At 43.0% G+C, this 14927-nt stretch overlaps 1 protein-coding gene across 4 annotated transcripts in view; it reads right to left on the bottom strand.

The window, feature by feature from the left end:
- BRIP1 (BRCA1 interacting helicase 1) overlaps nt 1-14927 on the bottom strand; it is a 205777-nt gene that overhangs the window by 153149 nt on the left and 37701 nt on the right. For all 4 annotated transcript variants that reach the window (XM_053367674.1, XM_053367675.1, XM_053367677.1 and 1 more), the window contains exons 9-14: nt 14154-14353; nt 11638-11770; nt 10947-11101; nt 10676-10841; nt 10131-10271; nt 8613-8774 (exon numbers count right to left, since the gene is read on the bottom strand). In XM_053367674.1, the coding sequence (XP_053223649.1) occupies nt 8613-8774; nt 10131-10271; nt 10676-10841; nt 10947-11101; nt 11638-11770; nt 14154-14353 (957 nt within the window). The remainder of the gene's footprint in view (nt 1-8612; nt 8775-10130; nt 10272-10675; nt 10842-10946; nt 11102-11637; nt 11771-14153; nt 14354-14927) is intronic.

Raw genomic sequence — 14927 nt, 5'->3', positions numbered from 1 at the left:
ATTGCAAGAATGAACATGCACTGTGCTCAACTTTAAAGAGGCAAAGGAGTGAAACAAAACCAACGGCCAAAATGTAAATTTAGGCAAGACTCAGGAGAAAGCAGCTTCTATCAAGGCTCAAAACACCTTCCTAAGGCTGATGCCCAGCACAGCCAGGGAATAATAATAATAATAATAATAATAATAATAATAATAATAATAATAATAATTTATTATTTATATCCCGCCCATCTGGCTGGGCCTCCCCAGCCACTCTGGGCGGCTTCCATAGAAACCAAATATACACTAAAATATCACACGTTAAAAACTTCCCTGAACAGGGCTGCCTTAAGATGTCTTCTGAATGTCAGGTAGTTGTTTATCGCTTTGACATCTGCTGGAAGGGCATTCCACAGGGCGGGCGCCACTACCGAGAAGGCCCTCTGCCTGGTTCCCTGTAGCTTTGCTTCTCGCAATGAGGGAACCACCAGAAGGCCCTCGGTGCTGGACCTCAGCGTCCGGGCAGAATGATGGGGTGGAGACGCTCCTTCAGGTATACTGGACCGAGGCTGTTTAGGGCTTTAAAGGTCAGCACCAAGAGAAGAAAAGTCGAATGCTGGATCCAATCAGGCAGTGTGCCAATGCCTGAAATGGAGTGAGCCATGCCAAACAATAAAGTGAGTAGTTCATTAGCAAAACGCCCCCCAATGTTATTTCAGACATTTGTTAGCAAGCAGCCCAATATGGCAGAATGTGAGACGCTGTTAACAACAAATGTCCCACTCACCAAGTCTCTGCGTGTCTTACTGATCCTCTGAGATGGGTCCCTCCCACCCAAATACTCTACCTATGTGATTTCAAGTGCCCATCCCAGCTTGGTTGCCTGCCTCACTAAACGCCCCCCCCCCCCGCTAATGTCAGAGGGTCCAAAGGGCCCAAAGCAGCACCCCCCCCCACAGACTCAGAACTTGCCCTCACTCTGCAGAATTGCTGTCACCTCACACTGTCTTCTAGCTTAGCTGAAGAAGGTCACTAGGAGCCCCAGACATGAGGCCATCTCAGTGAGGTTCTGGAACATTTTCATTAGGTGTGGAAGAATTTTGATGTGAACACTTGTGGCTCTCACCAAATGTGTGCACGTACGTACTTTTGGACATTTATCCTGGCGTGTGGAGGGGGGACGGGAAAAACCTGCACAGGCCCAAGAAATCATTTCCCCCCATTCTTTATCTTTCTGGCCCATCTTCTGTTACATCATTTACAAAAGCCATATTTGGCTTAGTGAGATCAGAACATTGACAGTTTAAGAGTATTAACGCTCATCAGTGATGCACGGTTTTTGTATCTGAAGTGAAATTAAAGTATATTGTGCATTCTCTCCCTCCCCCTTTATGCCTTGTTAAAAACGTAATTCCAGAGTGTATCTGTGAGATGTACCTTATTAGCTTTTCAGAAAAGAAAGAACTGATTCCAAAACAAAACAATTAAAGCAGCCTGCCCTAGAGAGCAGGTATAATCAAGTCTCTCTCTTTGCTAAATATTTTATTCACATGTTTTAAATCAACACTCTCAACCGCTCACCACCTTTCTTTGATCCTCGCCACCCCACAAGTCATTTCATAATTATTATTTTTCTCATTTTCAAATATTCCCCCTTTCCTAAAATGTAGTTTTGGATTCTGCCACCATGGGGAAAATATCAACAATTAACTTGAGGAACTGGCACCATCACACAACTCTCTCTGTGTTATATCCTATTTAGAGTAGACCCACAGGGGTGATAGCCAATAAAGATTTACTCAAAGGAGACCCATTGAAATTAAAGGGCCTAATTTAGTGAAGCCTATTAAATTCAGTGGGTCCATGCTAACATTGGATACAACCTGTGCTATTTTTCTGGGGAAAGAGGTGCCAGAACTGAGTTCTAGGTCAAAAAAAGCCCTGGATACAACCCAACAAAATTCAATGGACCTAAGTTAGTCATGTCAAATAGTTTTAAAGGGTCTACTCAGGGTATGACTAAAATTGGATAAAAACCGATCCCTAATTTCAAATACCAAGGCTGTTTAAAGAACCATTCAGTGCTACAAACATTCAGTAGACTCTTCCCGGATCTGCTCCTACTTAGAGGGTAGATATCTGGTACAGCACCCAATGCACTACAAGGAGCAGTTAGCCAGAAGGGGAAATTGGCACACGCACAAATGCAAACAGAGCAATCCATGTGTAGAAATGTTTCATATTTTTGGATCTTGCCCAAATCAACATCCAAGCAGGAATGACATTAATCAAGAATGGTTTAAATGCTGAGCAGCAACAAAAAAAAATGAATCACATCGAAATGTTTTCACCACAGTGTGACCAGCCACCACGGAAAGTTCAATCATCAGCGTGATGGATCATCCCTGAAATTTATAAGCATTAGCATTTTTCTCCTTGCTGGTTAACTTTGACTTTGATATGACACATATTGAATGAATCATTCCAAGATACAGACACTAGGCAGGATGCATTTAAATGCAGACAGGTCGGCGACAGGCACCCTAATGACCCTTATCTTAATCTTGTTTAAAAGCACCTTAGATTTCTGAGTAATCTTTTCACTTTCTGATATTCCCCTTTATAGGGTGTGCTTGCAGGGGTTGCTACCGATTTTACTAGAAGTGTTTTTATTACTAACATCAGTCTCCCCTCCTGCTGTAATGCATTCAACCTTCAGAATCCCGTCTCTCGCCACAATTTTTTAAATAGTAGAAATTAAAGTTCATATCTATATACGTGCACATAAAAGCTGTTTTGAAGACTTACAGAGCTTTTGAAGCAAGTGTTATTAAAAAGCTGCTATTGGGTTGGGGGAGAGACAGTATAATTTAAATAGGTGAAACAGTCAAGATCTGGTCACTCTTTCTGGAAAAAAAGGGAGGGAATCCATCCTTATAAAAATGCAAAAGCACTATTGCACGGTTTTATGCATGTTATTTATTGCCGTAGCCATCAAAAATGGGATTTTGTATGCTTAGGACTAGACAGAGACTGCAGAGACTTGGGAGGCTCTCTTACTAAATTCTAGATGTAAATGAATGCAGTAATCAATATCAAAGCCTGGGAAGGGAAAATGACAAAGCTATCAGTTCGTAATAAATAGGTGGTTATATAACCTAGCACTGTGTACAACCTGACAGTTGTGGATCTTTTAAAAACCCTCTTTTCTTTTAAAAAAAGATTTTAGTACATTCCTTTCTTAACTATTGTGGCTTATCATCTGCTTGCTTAGCCCTTACCCCCCATCCCGAGAGAGAGGAGCCTTGAGCTCATTTAATCTCTCTCAACCCTTCTCTTTCTCTCTCTAAAAAATTGCTATAAAAGATAATAAATCACTGTTTGATACCCTTGGGGTGCAGCAGACAGAGACTAACAGCTTGCTATGCTGCACTCATGTGGTTAACATTAAGCACAAGTTTAAGCAAATCAGAATATGCAGCTATAAATACAAAACTCATACTCCTAATATTGAATAGAAAAGCCACACTTCAGGCTGTGGTACTTTCAGGAATGGGTCGAGGCTGTAAGCCAGTAGTGGGGAACCTCCAGCCTTCAGGGCTAATGAAGCACAGCAAGGAACCTCCTTTGGTCCCCAAAACCATTTCCCCCAAGTTGCACTTAACACACTGCATACCTGATGTCATGTATGGTGGCACCACAGTACTGAAACTAGAGAATATTGAGAGATCCTCTAAGATCTACCGGGTCCCATCTCTTTAGCATTCAAATACATACTGAAAACTGTTTTTTGTTTTGTTTTTCAATGTGTTTTTCTTCCATTATTCAGCGCTTGGTTCTTAGGTCTGCTGTTTTAAGATTCTATTTTATCTTTGCTCTTTCTAATTGCTTTACTCTTATGCTGTGTATCTGAAGAAGTGCATGAAAGCTTATACCCAGAACAAACATAGTTGGTCTCTAAGGTGCTACTGGACATTTTTTTAATTTTTCCATTTATCAGACCAACACGGCTACCTACCTGAATCTACGCTTATGCTGTTTGTGTTATTGATTGATTGTCTAATGGCTGTTTTTAACTCTCCAAGCAGGTATGGTGTGAGCTTTCGGACAGAAAAGCAGAATTAAAAAGGAACTATAAATCTAGTCTAACCTAGTCCATCTGACAACACATTTCTCTGAGGCACTTCAACACCCTGAAAGGACCCTGATCCGCTTCCTAGTTTTCAAGAGCTTCCCAGCTTAGTTGGCCAGTGACATTTCCTGCCCACCACAGGCAAGGCCCACAGGACTGACTACTTAGTGACTTGGCTCCTAAGTTGCACAAGTGCAGGAGTAAGTGCCGCAAACTGCAGAAGCAATACATATTCAAAATAAATTTGTTAAGTTTTATTACATTTTTATCCCACCCTTCATCCGTTTAGCTCAAGGGGCAAGCCAGCATTCCGATCCATCTTTTTAAAAAAATCTTTGCAACAACTCTGCAAGGTGCATAGGAACGTGTCATAGACTTAAGTCAAGCCAATTACTCCATTTAGCTCAGTATTGACAACACTGACTGGCAACAGCTCTCTAGTTTTCAGGCAGGAGTCTCCCAGCCCTACCGGGAGATACCAGGGACTGAACAGGCATATTCCCTACCACTGACTAGCCCAGCATCTTTCAGTGAGCCATGTGGCAGAGTGGGAATTTGAATATATAACTCTCACCTATCATTCCACTTACTACTCCATGCTGGTTCTCTCTAGATATCCATCTATACTCAATGGCACACACTCTTAGCTGTTTATTGAAACTTTCAAACACACGCATTCTTTTAAGGGAAAGCAGCTGAATAGGTGGCACAGCAAAGCTGCTCCGAAGCTGCCTAGAAACTCTGTATCCTTTTCCAAACGAACTTGGAGCCAGAGAGCTCGATACAATTATGGCCTGGGTTCAGCCACAAATCCCAGGTGTGCAGGTGTATTGTTTTAGACCTCTCAGCAGCCTTTTGATACCAGGGTCCACAAGGAGCTGCTGATGCACCTGTGGGCTCTTGCAGGAATGGTGCACTTGAGTGGCTTCCTTTCCCTCTCTTTGCTCCCTGAGGGTGGAGCCAGGTAATTGCTCCTGTGCCCAGAGGAGTTCTCTCCTATGGATTAAGGAAGGTTTCTGTGTTGTCGCTTTCCTTTTGTCCTATATCTGCTCAAATGGACTCCACAAAGGGAGGAGGGGGACAAAGTGAAGAAAGTGGAGATTTCAACGACAAAGAAGAAAACATTTGCCTTTTGATCTAAGCATCCTTACTTCCATGGGGAAATCTGCAGCTACTGAGGTGTTTTAAAAGGTGGAAGGCACAAGCCGACAAGAAACAGGTTGCTTATGTACAAGAGGCATTGTGTGGTGCTAGTGTTGCATAGTGGTTAGTGCTGGATGAAGAATTGGGAGGTAGAGGGAAATATTAGTATCCAATAAAAAAGTGCTCTGTAGCATTCTAATTATTTGCACATATACACTCCAGTCACTTTCATCTGGGAAGGCCCCTTAAAAAAACCATGGAGTATCCTGGAATGGGAGAGTGGAAATAGGATTTGGGGTGGGGTAGGGGATGTATGCTACAAGGCAACTCATCCCTCAACCACAATTCTTTCTCTTCCTGCACCTCTTCAATAAAATTCCCTCCCCTGTACTGTGCTACTCTGGTTAACAACTAGTTGCATATTTTCCTGGTCACCTGGCCCTAATCTTCAGCAGACAAGAGCTGCAAAGCAGTTCATTCACAGCCATTTGTCTACCAGTATAGCAGCCTTTCCCAACCTGATGCCCACCATTTTTTGGACAACAACTCCCATCAGCCCCAGCCAGTATAACCAATGGCCAGGGATGATGGTAGCTGTAGTCCAAAACTAATGAGAAGGTACTAGAATGGAAAGCCCTGCATTAGAGTGAATGTGTTGTAAATATGGGAATCAGCTATCAGCACCACCAATTATATGATTCAAGCAGGAGAATACAGCATGGTATAAATGATGTTATTGTTATTGGACTATTTACAATTGAAATGTTGTTGAAATGTAGTCATGCAGATTTAAAGCGACTAGTGTGAGTGCAAAAAAACCTGGAACAGATCCCAGGCTCAAATTCAGAGGCATCAGATAAATGCAAGGTATTTTATGAGACGTGTTATGTTTGCATGTCTGCACACATGGCTCTGGCAAGTATTAATGTGATAGGAGTCACATATTCAAGTGGACTCCTTTTTTCCTTAGCAGTTGGTTTTACAGTCCAATGTGGTCACCTATTGGTTATTTTCAGTAACTGCAAGACCTCCTTTGATTACTGCTGTCCCTAGAGAGCAGGCAAAATTAAGAATGTGTAGCATCTTGACACCAAGCAAACATTAGGAACTGGAAAACATGCAGGACAAACCTTTTATACTTTTTATCTGCATTTCCTTAATTTTTTTTGTTACATTTTTTCCAGAATCCCAAATATTAGCAAAAATATTCTAGAGCATCACAAATAGAAGGCACATATGGGCACAAGTGCCAGCCAGTGCAGGAAAACGTATTTTTGCCTCCTAAACTGCTTCTTTCAATGCTATCTCTGACATAACCTGATGTGATGAACCGAAATGAGGTCAGAGGGCTGCATCCTGGCTGCTCTGAGTGATTGATATGTGTTTTGTTGTTGCATGGTCTTGATGGAACGAGGGACTAAGAGTCCTTAAAAACACCAGTTCCTTTCAAGTTGGCATGGTGTGAGCTCCAAATGATCACAGACAGAACCACTTAAAAATTCAAAAGGAAACATGAAATAACTTCACAGAATTAATGCTCATGTGCAAAATGTTTCTGGGTTTACGTGAAGAATGTTTCAATTCTTCCAACAAGGAAAGCAGAAGCAGCTGTTGAGGAGAAACCAATGCTAACATTGCTGGCCAGATATCAGAAACCAAATATAATTATCAGATAATTCATTGCACGTACTAGATTGTATCTAATGTTAACCATAGACTCATTAAATTTAAAGGGCCAAGGTTAGTGAGGTTCCTCACTTTCAGTGGGTGTGCTCTGAGTATGCCTAACATTAGATACAACTCATCATTCTTAAAAGCACCATCATGGTACTTCTATCATGAAATATCATCAGTCATCAGTTGAAGCCAGAGCTTCTCAAATCCTGTCCCTGGGAATTTCCCGACATCTTGCAAGAAGTGTTTGAACATCACAAAAATTTAACAAAGGCAAAACAAAGAAGACTGGCTCAGTTATTAGCATTTCAAATCTCTTCCCAGGTTTAGGAACAAGTTGGGTTAAAAGAAAAGGGGTGGAGAATGGCGTGGGGTTTTTTTTAAGCTTACAACATGGAATTAAAAGAAGAAGAAACCTATGGGCTCCCCAGGACCATCGAACTATAAAGTAGAAGAATACAAACCATTATAGCCCATTCAAAATATGAACACAAAGCACATTGAGAGAGGAATACAAAATGCTAGTGACTGCCTGTGCCTCTTATGAAGAAGCTCCCTCATGCTGCTGGTTTGCCAGCTTCACTGGATCCCCATCTGTTTCCAAGCCCAATTCATTGTGTGACTTCTTAAGCTTGGAAGACCTTTGTTGCTTGAGACTAGGGTACCCGAAGGACCACCTATCTCCATATGGACCCGTCCAGATCTCTTCCCCAAATTACTTTCTTCAGATCCCCCACTGGGGAAAAGATGCAGCAGGTACCTACTGAGGGAAGGGTAATTTTAGCAATATCGTTCTAGCTATGGAATGCCCTTCCCCAAAGAATCTTGCCTAGCACCTATTTCAACACCCGGCAAAGATCTTATGACTTTGCTAGGCCACTTAAATTGTTCCTACTGTGGGCTGAGGTGTGGTTTTGGTTGCTGCTTTACTATGTTTTATTGATTTATTGTACGTATTTTAAAATATTTTTTATCTTTGTTGTAAGGGATAAGGGATGGCCTACTTTATTCTTAGGGACGCGGGTGGCACTGTGGGTTAAACCACAGAGCCTAGGACTTGCCGATCAGAAGGTTGGCGGTTCGAATCCCCATGACGGGGTGAGCTCCCGTTGCTCAGTCCCTGCTCCTGCCAACCTAGCAGTTTGAAAGCACGTCAGAGTGCAAGTAGATAAATAGGTACCGCTCTGGCGGTAAGGTAAACGGCATTTCCATGCACTGATCTGGTCCGCCAGAAGCGGCTTAGTCCTGCTGGTCACATGACCCGGAAGCTGTACGCCGGCTCCCTCGGCCAATAAAGCGAGATGAGCGCCGCAACCCCAGAGTTGTCCGCGACTGGACCTAATGGTCAGGGGTCCCTTTACCTTTACTTTATTCTTATGTGACAACCTCTGGCAATAACTTTCTGATGGTAAGAGTTGTCTGACAGGAGAATGGACTACCTAGGAAGGTGGTGGGCTCTCCTTTGCAGGAGGTTTTTAAATAGAGGTTGGATGGCCATCTGTCAGGGATTCTTTAGCTGTGATTCCTGCACCGATCACCCTTAGGGTCCCTTACAACTCTATGATTCTATGAAACTGGCCACCACACCCTTGATGTGTGGAAGTGTTGGCACACATATACAAATAACTGATATAACCCCCATGTAGCTTGAAAGAAGATTGAAAATGTTTGATTGGCATCTCACCTTGTAAGATGGCACAAAGCACAAAACCCCTTGGCCGATGGTCTGACAAACTGAGAGCAGAAGCTCCCCAACTTCATCCTGGAAATCAAAGGTCTCAGCGTGCTGGAACGTAGCACATAATGACCTGCCTTTCGGGCCAGCTCCAACAGTACCAACCCACACCTGTTGGGGGAAACATTTCATTGCTGAATAAACATACATAACGGCAACAAAATACATTCCACTATAAGACTGCAGGATGGAACTGCACTGTGGAAAAAAACTTGTGGCCATGGATTTAAGAGACTGAGACAAAACTGATCAGGGCAAGTAGGTTTATTGGAAATGTTTACTTTTAAAATCCAATGGCAAAATAAATCAAGACATTTACGATGCACAGAGCTACCTGCATGCCTGCCTGGAGCAAGCAGCAACTCTTTCAGGCGAATAGGTTGTCAGACTCATTGCTCAGACTGCCCCTTGACATACAGGTGCTGGAAGATGGGCAGATTGGTAATTGTGTCTATGTGTTCACTGGGAATGCTGAAGAACAGATATGCTCAAATAAGTATTCCAAGCATATATCCAAAAGTGCAAATTCCACAAAATGCATTGGGATTTATTACTCTCATAACTTTTTAGCAAATAAAATATTGCTTATTTTTTTCCAGTGGGTGGAGTTCTACTCATGGGATTTACCTACTGGGGGACTTGTAAATTCGTGTGTTTGCATTATTTCTGCTGATTCTGCTGCAGCCCCCCCATGCTGTTCCTGTAGGCCCAAAAACCCACCAGGGCAGCTTTTCAGAGGGTATAGGGGAGTGCAGGGGGGTGAGGGATCAGCAAAAAACCCCCACCTGCCTCTTTCTGCTACATGTGTACACTAGGCATCAGAGCTGACAACAAATTTGCTCAAAAAAACCCACTCTTCTGAAAACATTGATATTGGCTGTTCTCCAACTATTCTCTGAATGCACAGCTATGTCACTGCACACACACACACACATACCTGTGTGTGTGTGTGTGTGTGTGTGTGTGTGCGCATACACACACACACACACACACACACACACACACACACATGTATGTATCTGGCAAGAATCTATTCCAGTACTTAATATTTGGCAGTTGATACCTAACACTCTTTGTTGTATGACATGCAATCATATTACATATTTGGTGCCTGCCACAATGTGCTGTCTCCAATGTTAGTTCTACTCACTGAAATTAATGGACTTGACTAACATGTTGATACAGTACAGTCAAAATGTGAATGCCAGTGTTTTGGATATTAGTGAGCATTCAATTTTTGGCTCAACGATTCCTCACAACTGAGAACCTGATGCAGTTGTCACACTGCTTGCGCTAACCAAACAGGCACATCATTTTGCATGGTGAGGAAGAGCAAAGAAACTCTTGTATGGGAACCAGGCAAAATGTATACATCCTATGGAATGCCCCAAGTAAACTAAACTACAGCATGGTCCCTACAGCATATTAACATAAGGGTGAACCCAAGCTCAGATGCAATGAACATACCTGGGAATTCCTAATAACATGGTTTGCTTCAAGTTGAATGGAAAACTTCACACCAAGCTCAGAAGAAAAGGAGTCCATCGGAGAGAGCGTTCCTGAGGTCAACACGACTGATCTAACATTGCCACACATGTCTGAGAAGGCCTTGAGAGAAGAATTTTATTTATTACATTTATATCCTAACTTTCCCCCCCGTGAGTTCAAGACAGTGTATACGGTTTCTCTCCCTTCCTACATTTTATCCTCACAATGACTCTGTGAGGGAGGCTGAGAGAAGTGACTTGCCCAAGGTCACCCAAGGAGCTTAGTGGCTAAGCAGGGAGTTGAACCTGAGTCTTTCCAGTCCCAGAAGGTTCCAGGCTCAGTTTCCAGAATCTCCAGCAGCTAAAAGGATCAGGAGATTCTTCTCTGTTGGGAGGCACAGGAGAACCACTACCAAAAAAGCAATCCTGGACCAGTTGGGCAAATAATCTGACCTGGTATAAGGTAGCTCCCTGTTACTTGTCCCTAGGTTCTCTCCCGCATGCACACACCCAAAACTGTCTTACCACAGCTGGATTCAAGCACCAGAAGCTGAGTGTATGCACTGCTGTTTTTTGTCGCGATCTTCTTTTTGATCGTGCAAAGAAACCATTCTCATCTGGAGTATCAACTGGATTTTCATTAGTCCAAACGTAGGCTTGCTGCAATGCAACTCTGTAGTCATCAGCAAACCTAAACAAAAATGACATAAAACCCTGAAAAATACCTACAATTTGCATGTTTAACTTTGAAATATTAATAGCTGGGGGAAAGGATTGCTTTCAGAGCCTCACTGACCCGTGATTCTCTTTAAAAAGATACCCCAGGACCATGAATAACCCCTTCAGCATAATCTGAGTCGAAGGGCTTATAATTGGAACCGAAACAAGCTCTTCTCCTCCATTGAACAGGTTTACTTTTTCCTCCTTTTCAAGAACAGCAGCAAAATGTTTCTGCAGAAGACCAAAAACAATAAATTAACACAGTAAGCAAGCCGAACTCCAGCTTCCTCCCAACCTGGTTACCCCCAAATGTTTTGAAATCTAACAACAACTGGAGGGCACCAGGTTGGGAAAGGTTCACCTACATCAATAAATGGCTATAAAGCTTTGATGTTCTCCATGACAGTTTGTAACAGTCATCCTAAAGAACAAGATCTTCAGCAGGCAGAAACTCAAGAAGTCAAGAGTTGCTCAAACTGTTGCTCAATATTGAAGTTCAATTTTAAAAACCTTTACAGTTTTAATTTTAAAAAATACCTGAAGAAGCAAATGAACACATTCTCTAAGATAAAGCAGGATGATAAACCTTTCAACTGGTCTGCAGTTCTCAGGAATATTAAACAATTAGTAGTTTAGACTGCATGGTATCATACGTTTCCTGGATTCAGACAAAATGGCCCAACTATGGTTTGCTGCTATACTGGGAATGGAAACCTTCAACACCCACACACAAGAGAGAAAAAATATGAATTATTACACATCCCTACCTGTAAGATGGGAAACGTGGCGTTGGTTATTCCCATATCATGCAGGAACGCCACCATTTGTTTTCCACTCCAAACCTTACTAGAGGTCTCATAATTTCTCTCCACAAGCTGACCAATAGTTTCCCTCAACCAACTGTAAATAAATAAAACCCAGAAGAAGCAGAATTTTTGTGAACATTTGTGCATTAGACCTTCCATTCTACACACACACAACAGAAGTAATCAAATGCTTTAATGCACACAAATAGAAAGGCCTCCTCTGGGGTAGCAACCGTGTCATACAACGTCCTGCTCCAGGAGGCTGGTTTGGCTCTAACCCTGGTAGTTTCACAAGACTGGAACTACTTTTAAAGACATGGGCTTGGCTGGCACAAGACAGTAGACCAAGCTAATGGCTTGCCAAGACCAGGAAAATGTGCAGACTCCCCAAGATGGGGCTCGCAACCACTCTGCCTCTCCAATCCTTTTTACTCCCATGTGCATGTTCTCTGAACATAGGCATGTGCTTAAACTCTCTCCTCGCTAACCACAAGCTCTAGCCAATAACAAACCTTGGCTGCAGCTTATGGTTACAAGGAGCAGAGCTTAACCGCAAGCCTGGATTTAGATGATACATTAAGCGAAACCACGGCTTAGCTTAGTGTGGTGCATGGCCCTGGTTACCCATAGTGTGATTCAGGCCACCAACAGGCATGATAAGCAAAAGCTCTAAAAATGTATTGCACAGTAACTAGTACAGGACTGTTATAAAACTGGATTTCTTAGCTGGCAGCCCCACCACTTTATTTATCAACAGAGTCTTAATTGTTGGCCGCTTTATGTCTCATCTATTGCTTTCCGCCTGCTGCCTGCACTTCTGTTGGCAGACTTGACAGCGAGATCAACCTGAGTTTTCCTGATAAGGTTAAAAGACTTCAGGCATTTCGAGTCTTCAGCTATGTTCCTTTCATACGATGCAAAACATTTTTAAGATTTGAAAAGCCACCATGAAAAAATTCACCATCTCTGTTTCAGTAGCAACTGCCTCCACTTCCCGCCCCTTGAACCTTCATAGCACAGAAGAGGTAATGGGAAGGCACCAAGTTTAGAATGAGTAAAATTAACAAACAACCAATTTGGTCTAGAGTTGACACTGCTCCAGAAGACATAAACTCACAGAATCTATGCCGAGCTACCCGACCAACAGACTCATGTAAATTGTTCTACTGGTGGATGGAAAATTTTCAGGTTGGGGGGGGGAGAGACTGAATTTTTGGACGCTCAGACATATTAAAACAAACAAACAAAACACACACAAACTGGCCATGTTAGGAAGAAATGGTACACAGGTTTCTGTATCTACGGGTAGCTTCTGTATGGGAAGAGTCCTCAGTACTCCTGATACAGACTGAAGTAGAACAGGCCAGCAACAGATCCATCATATGCCTATTGCGCATATGACTCAGCTGTCAATCAGTAAGATTTCCCCCATCATTATTATCTTAATTATTTAACAGACAAGGAGAAGGGCTGCAGCTTAGTGATGCAGAACATGCTTTGCAAGCAAAAGGTTCCAGGTCTGATTCCCAGTCGGGCTGGGGAAGACCCCTGCCCATTAGTGTGTAGACTGGCCTTTCTCAACTTTGGGTCCCCACATGTTGTTGGACTAAAACTCCCATCATCCCTAACCACTGGTTCTGCTAACTAGAGATGATGGAAGTTGCAGTATAACAGTATTGGTGGACGCAAGGTTGAGAAAGACAGGTGTGCAGACAATAAATTAAATGGGACCAATGGTCTGATTTGGTATAAAGCTTTTTTTGTTCCTATGCCTTGACTTACCTCTTCTAGAGGCTTTAAATAGCCATGGCAATAGTAAAACACAAGAGGACTATAGTCACAGTTCAATTTAACTGAAGGTTGCAGGACTCCTGAACACTAAAACAGAAGGTGTGGGTAAGAAAGAGAGCTTTATTTAAGGCTTGCAGCCATACAGGACTGGCTACATGCACAACTAGAGAGCCTGAGAATAGCACCAAGGGGCCCAAGACCAGAAAAAAAATGCAAAGATGTTTCAACAAATGGTCTTGCCCCTCGTGCCAGCTTTTAAAGGCAAGATGTGTCTCCCTATGAGACTGGTGTGCTTTGAGGCACACACTTCTCCATGGTGTGGGCCTGCTCCCAACAGTGTAGGTGCTGCCAAGTTCTCTTTGACAGGAAGAGAACTTCTGGCACAGCCCATCTGGCCCCTCTGCTCTCAGCTGTCCAGTCTCCCCTCTTGGCTGGTTGACTTCCTCCCCTGCTGCTAGGGAATATCTCCAGTCTGTAAATAGGGCAAGACATGGGAGCCAGGCAAACTGCCTCCACCTCCCCAGCTTCTAAAGGCAAAGGAGGAAGGGGGCACCCTTCCTCCCATCTCGCTCCTTGCTACTGGCATCCATCTTTTTTTCTTTCTCCGAGAGCAACTGCCACCCCAGCCCAAGACAGTTGGGCTCACAACACTGAAAGCTATCTCTGGTAAATTAGCTTCCTCTTACTTTGTCAGACTGCAGCATACAGCACGCAATGGTTCGTGATCCTTCCTCCTAATGTTGTTATTCACCATGGTGTCCAGCTCCTCTCGGGCCAATTTGAGTTGAGTGTCTGTCACGCTGTAGCTGGCCGATTCCCGTGCACAATCCTCAATATTATGAGCTTCATCTAAAATGATCACCTGGTCTTTCAAGTCAATCTCCATCTGCAAAAGCATGAAAACCAACAAAAACTAAAATCAAGTATCCGGTAAATTCGCATGATTTCTTCTGCTAGCAGTGAAACTGCAAATTTTGCTTTACCAGGCTATGGATTTTCCTTTTTTAAAAAAACAACACAAAAAGCTGCAGGAAGGAGGATGTCAGTTGTGGATAATGGTTAAAGTGTTTGACCTGGGTTCAAATCTCCACTCAGTGACAAAGCTTACCCCACAATATTGTATTAGTGAATGTATCTATAGTCATGTAGCTAATGTGACAATGATGGTCAAAACAACAATAAACAAAACAGGAGACAAAGCTTACTGAATAGTCTTGGGCCAGTCACTGGCATGCTTCACACATCTATGAACTCAGCCCAGCAGAGTAACCATGGTTTGCTTTCTGGCAGCAAACCATGGTATCACTCTGGAGTGGCTGTCTGGGTTAGAGGTGGGCGACACTGCTTTGCGATGGTAACGGTCCTACTTGGACGGTCGTTTCCAGTGGGTGATGCTTGGAGAGTGCTCTTCAGCCCCATTTAATGTTCAATGTGGCATTCCTCATGGTTCAGTTTAATCC

This window comes from Podarcis raffonei, chromosome 15 (genome assembly GCF_027172205.1).
Source record: "Podarcis raffonei isolate rPodRaf1 chromosome 15, rPodRaf1.pri, whole genome shotgun sequence".
Taxonomy (NCBI): domain Eukaryota; kingdom Metazoa; phylum Chordata; class Lepidosauria; order Squamata; family Lacertidae; genus Podarcis; species Podarcis raffonei.
The sequence above is the reverse complement of the archived record's forward strand: the minus strand, read 5'-3'. Positions and strand labels throughout refer to the sequence as shown.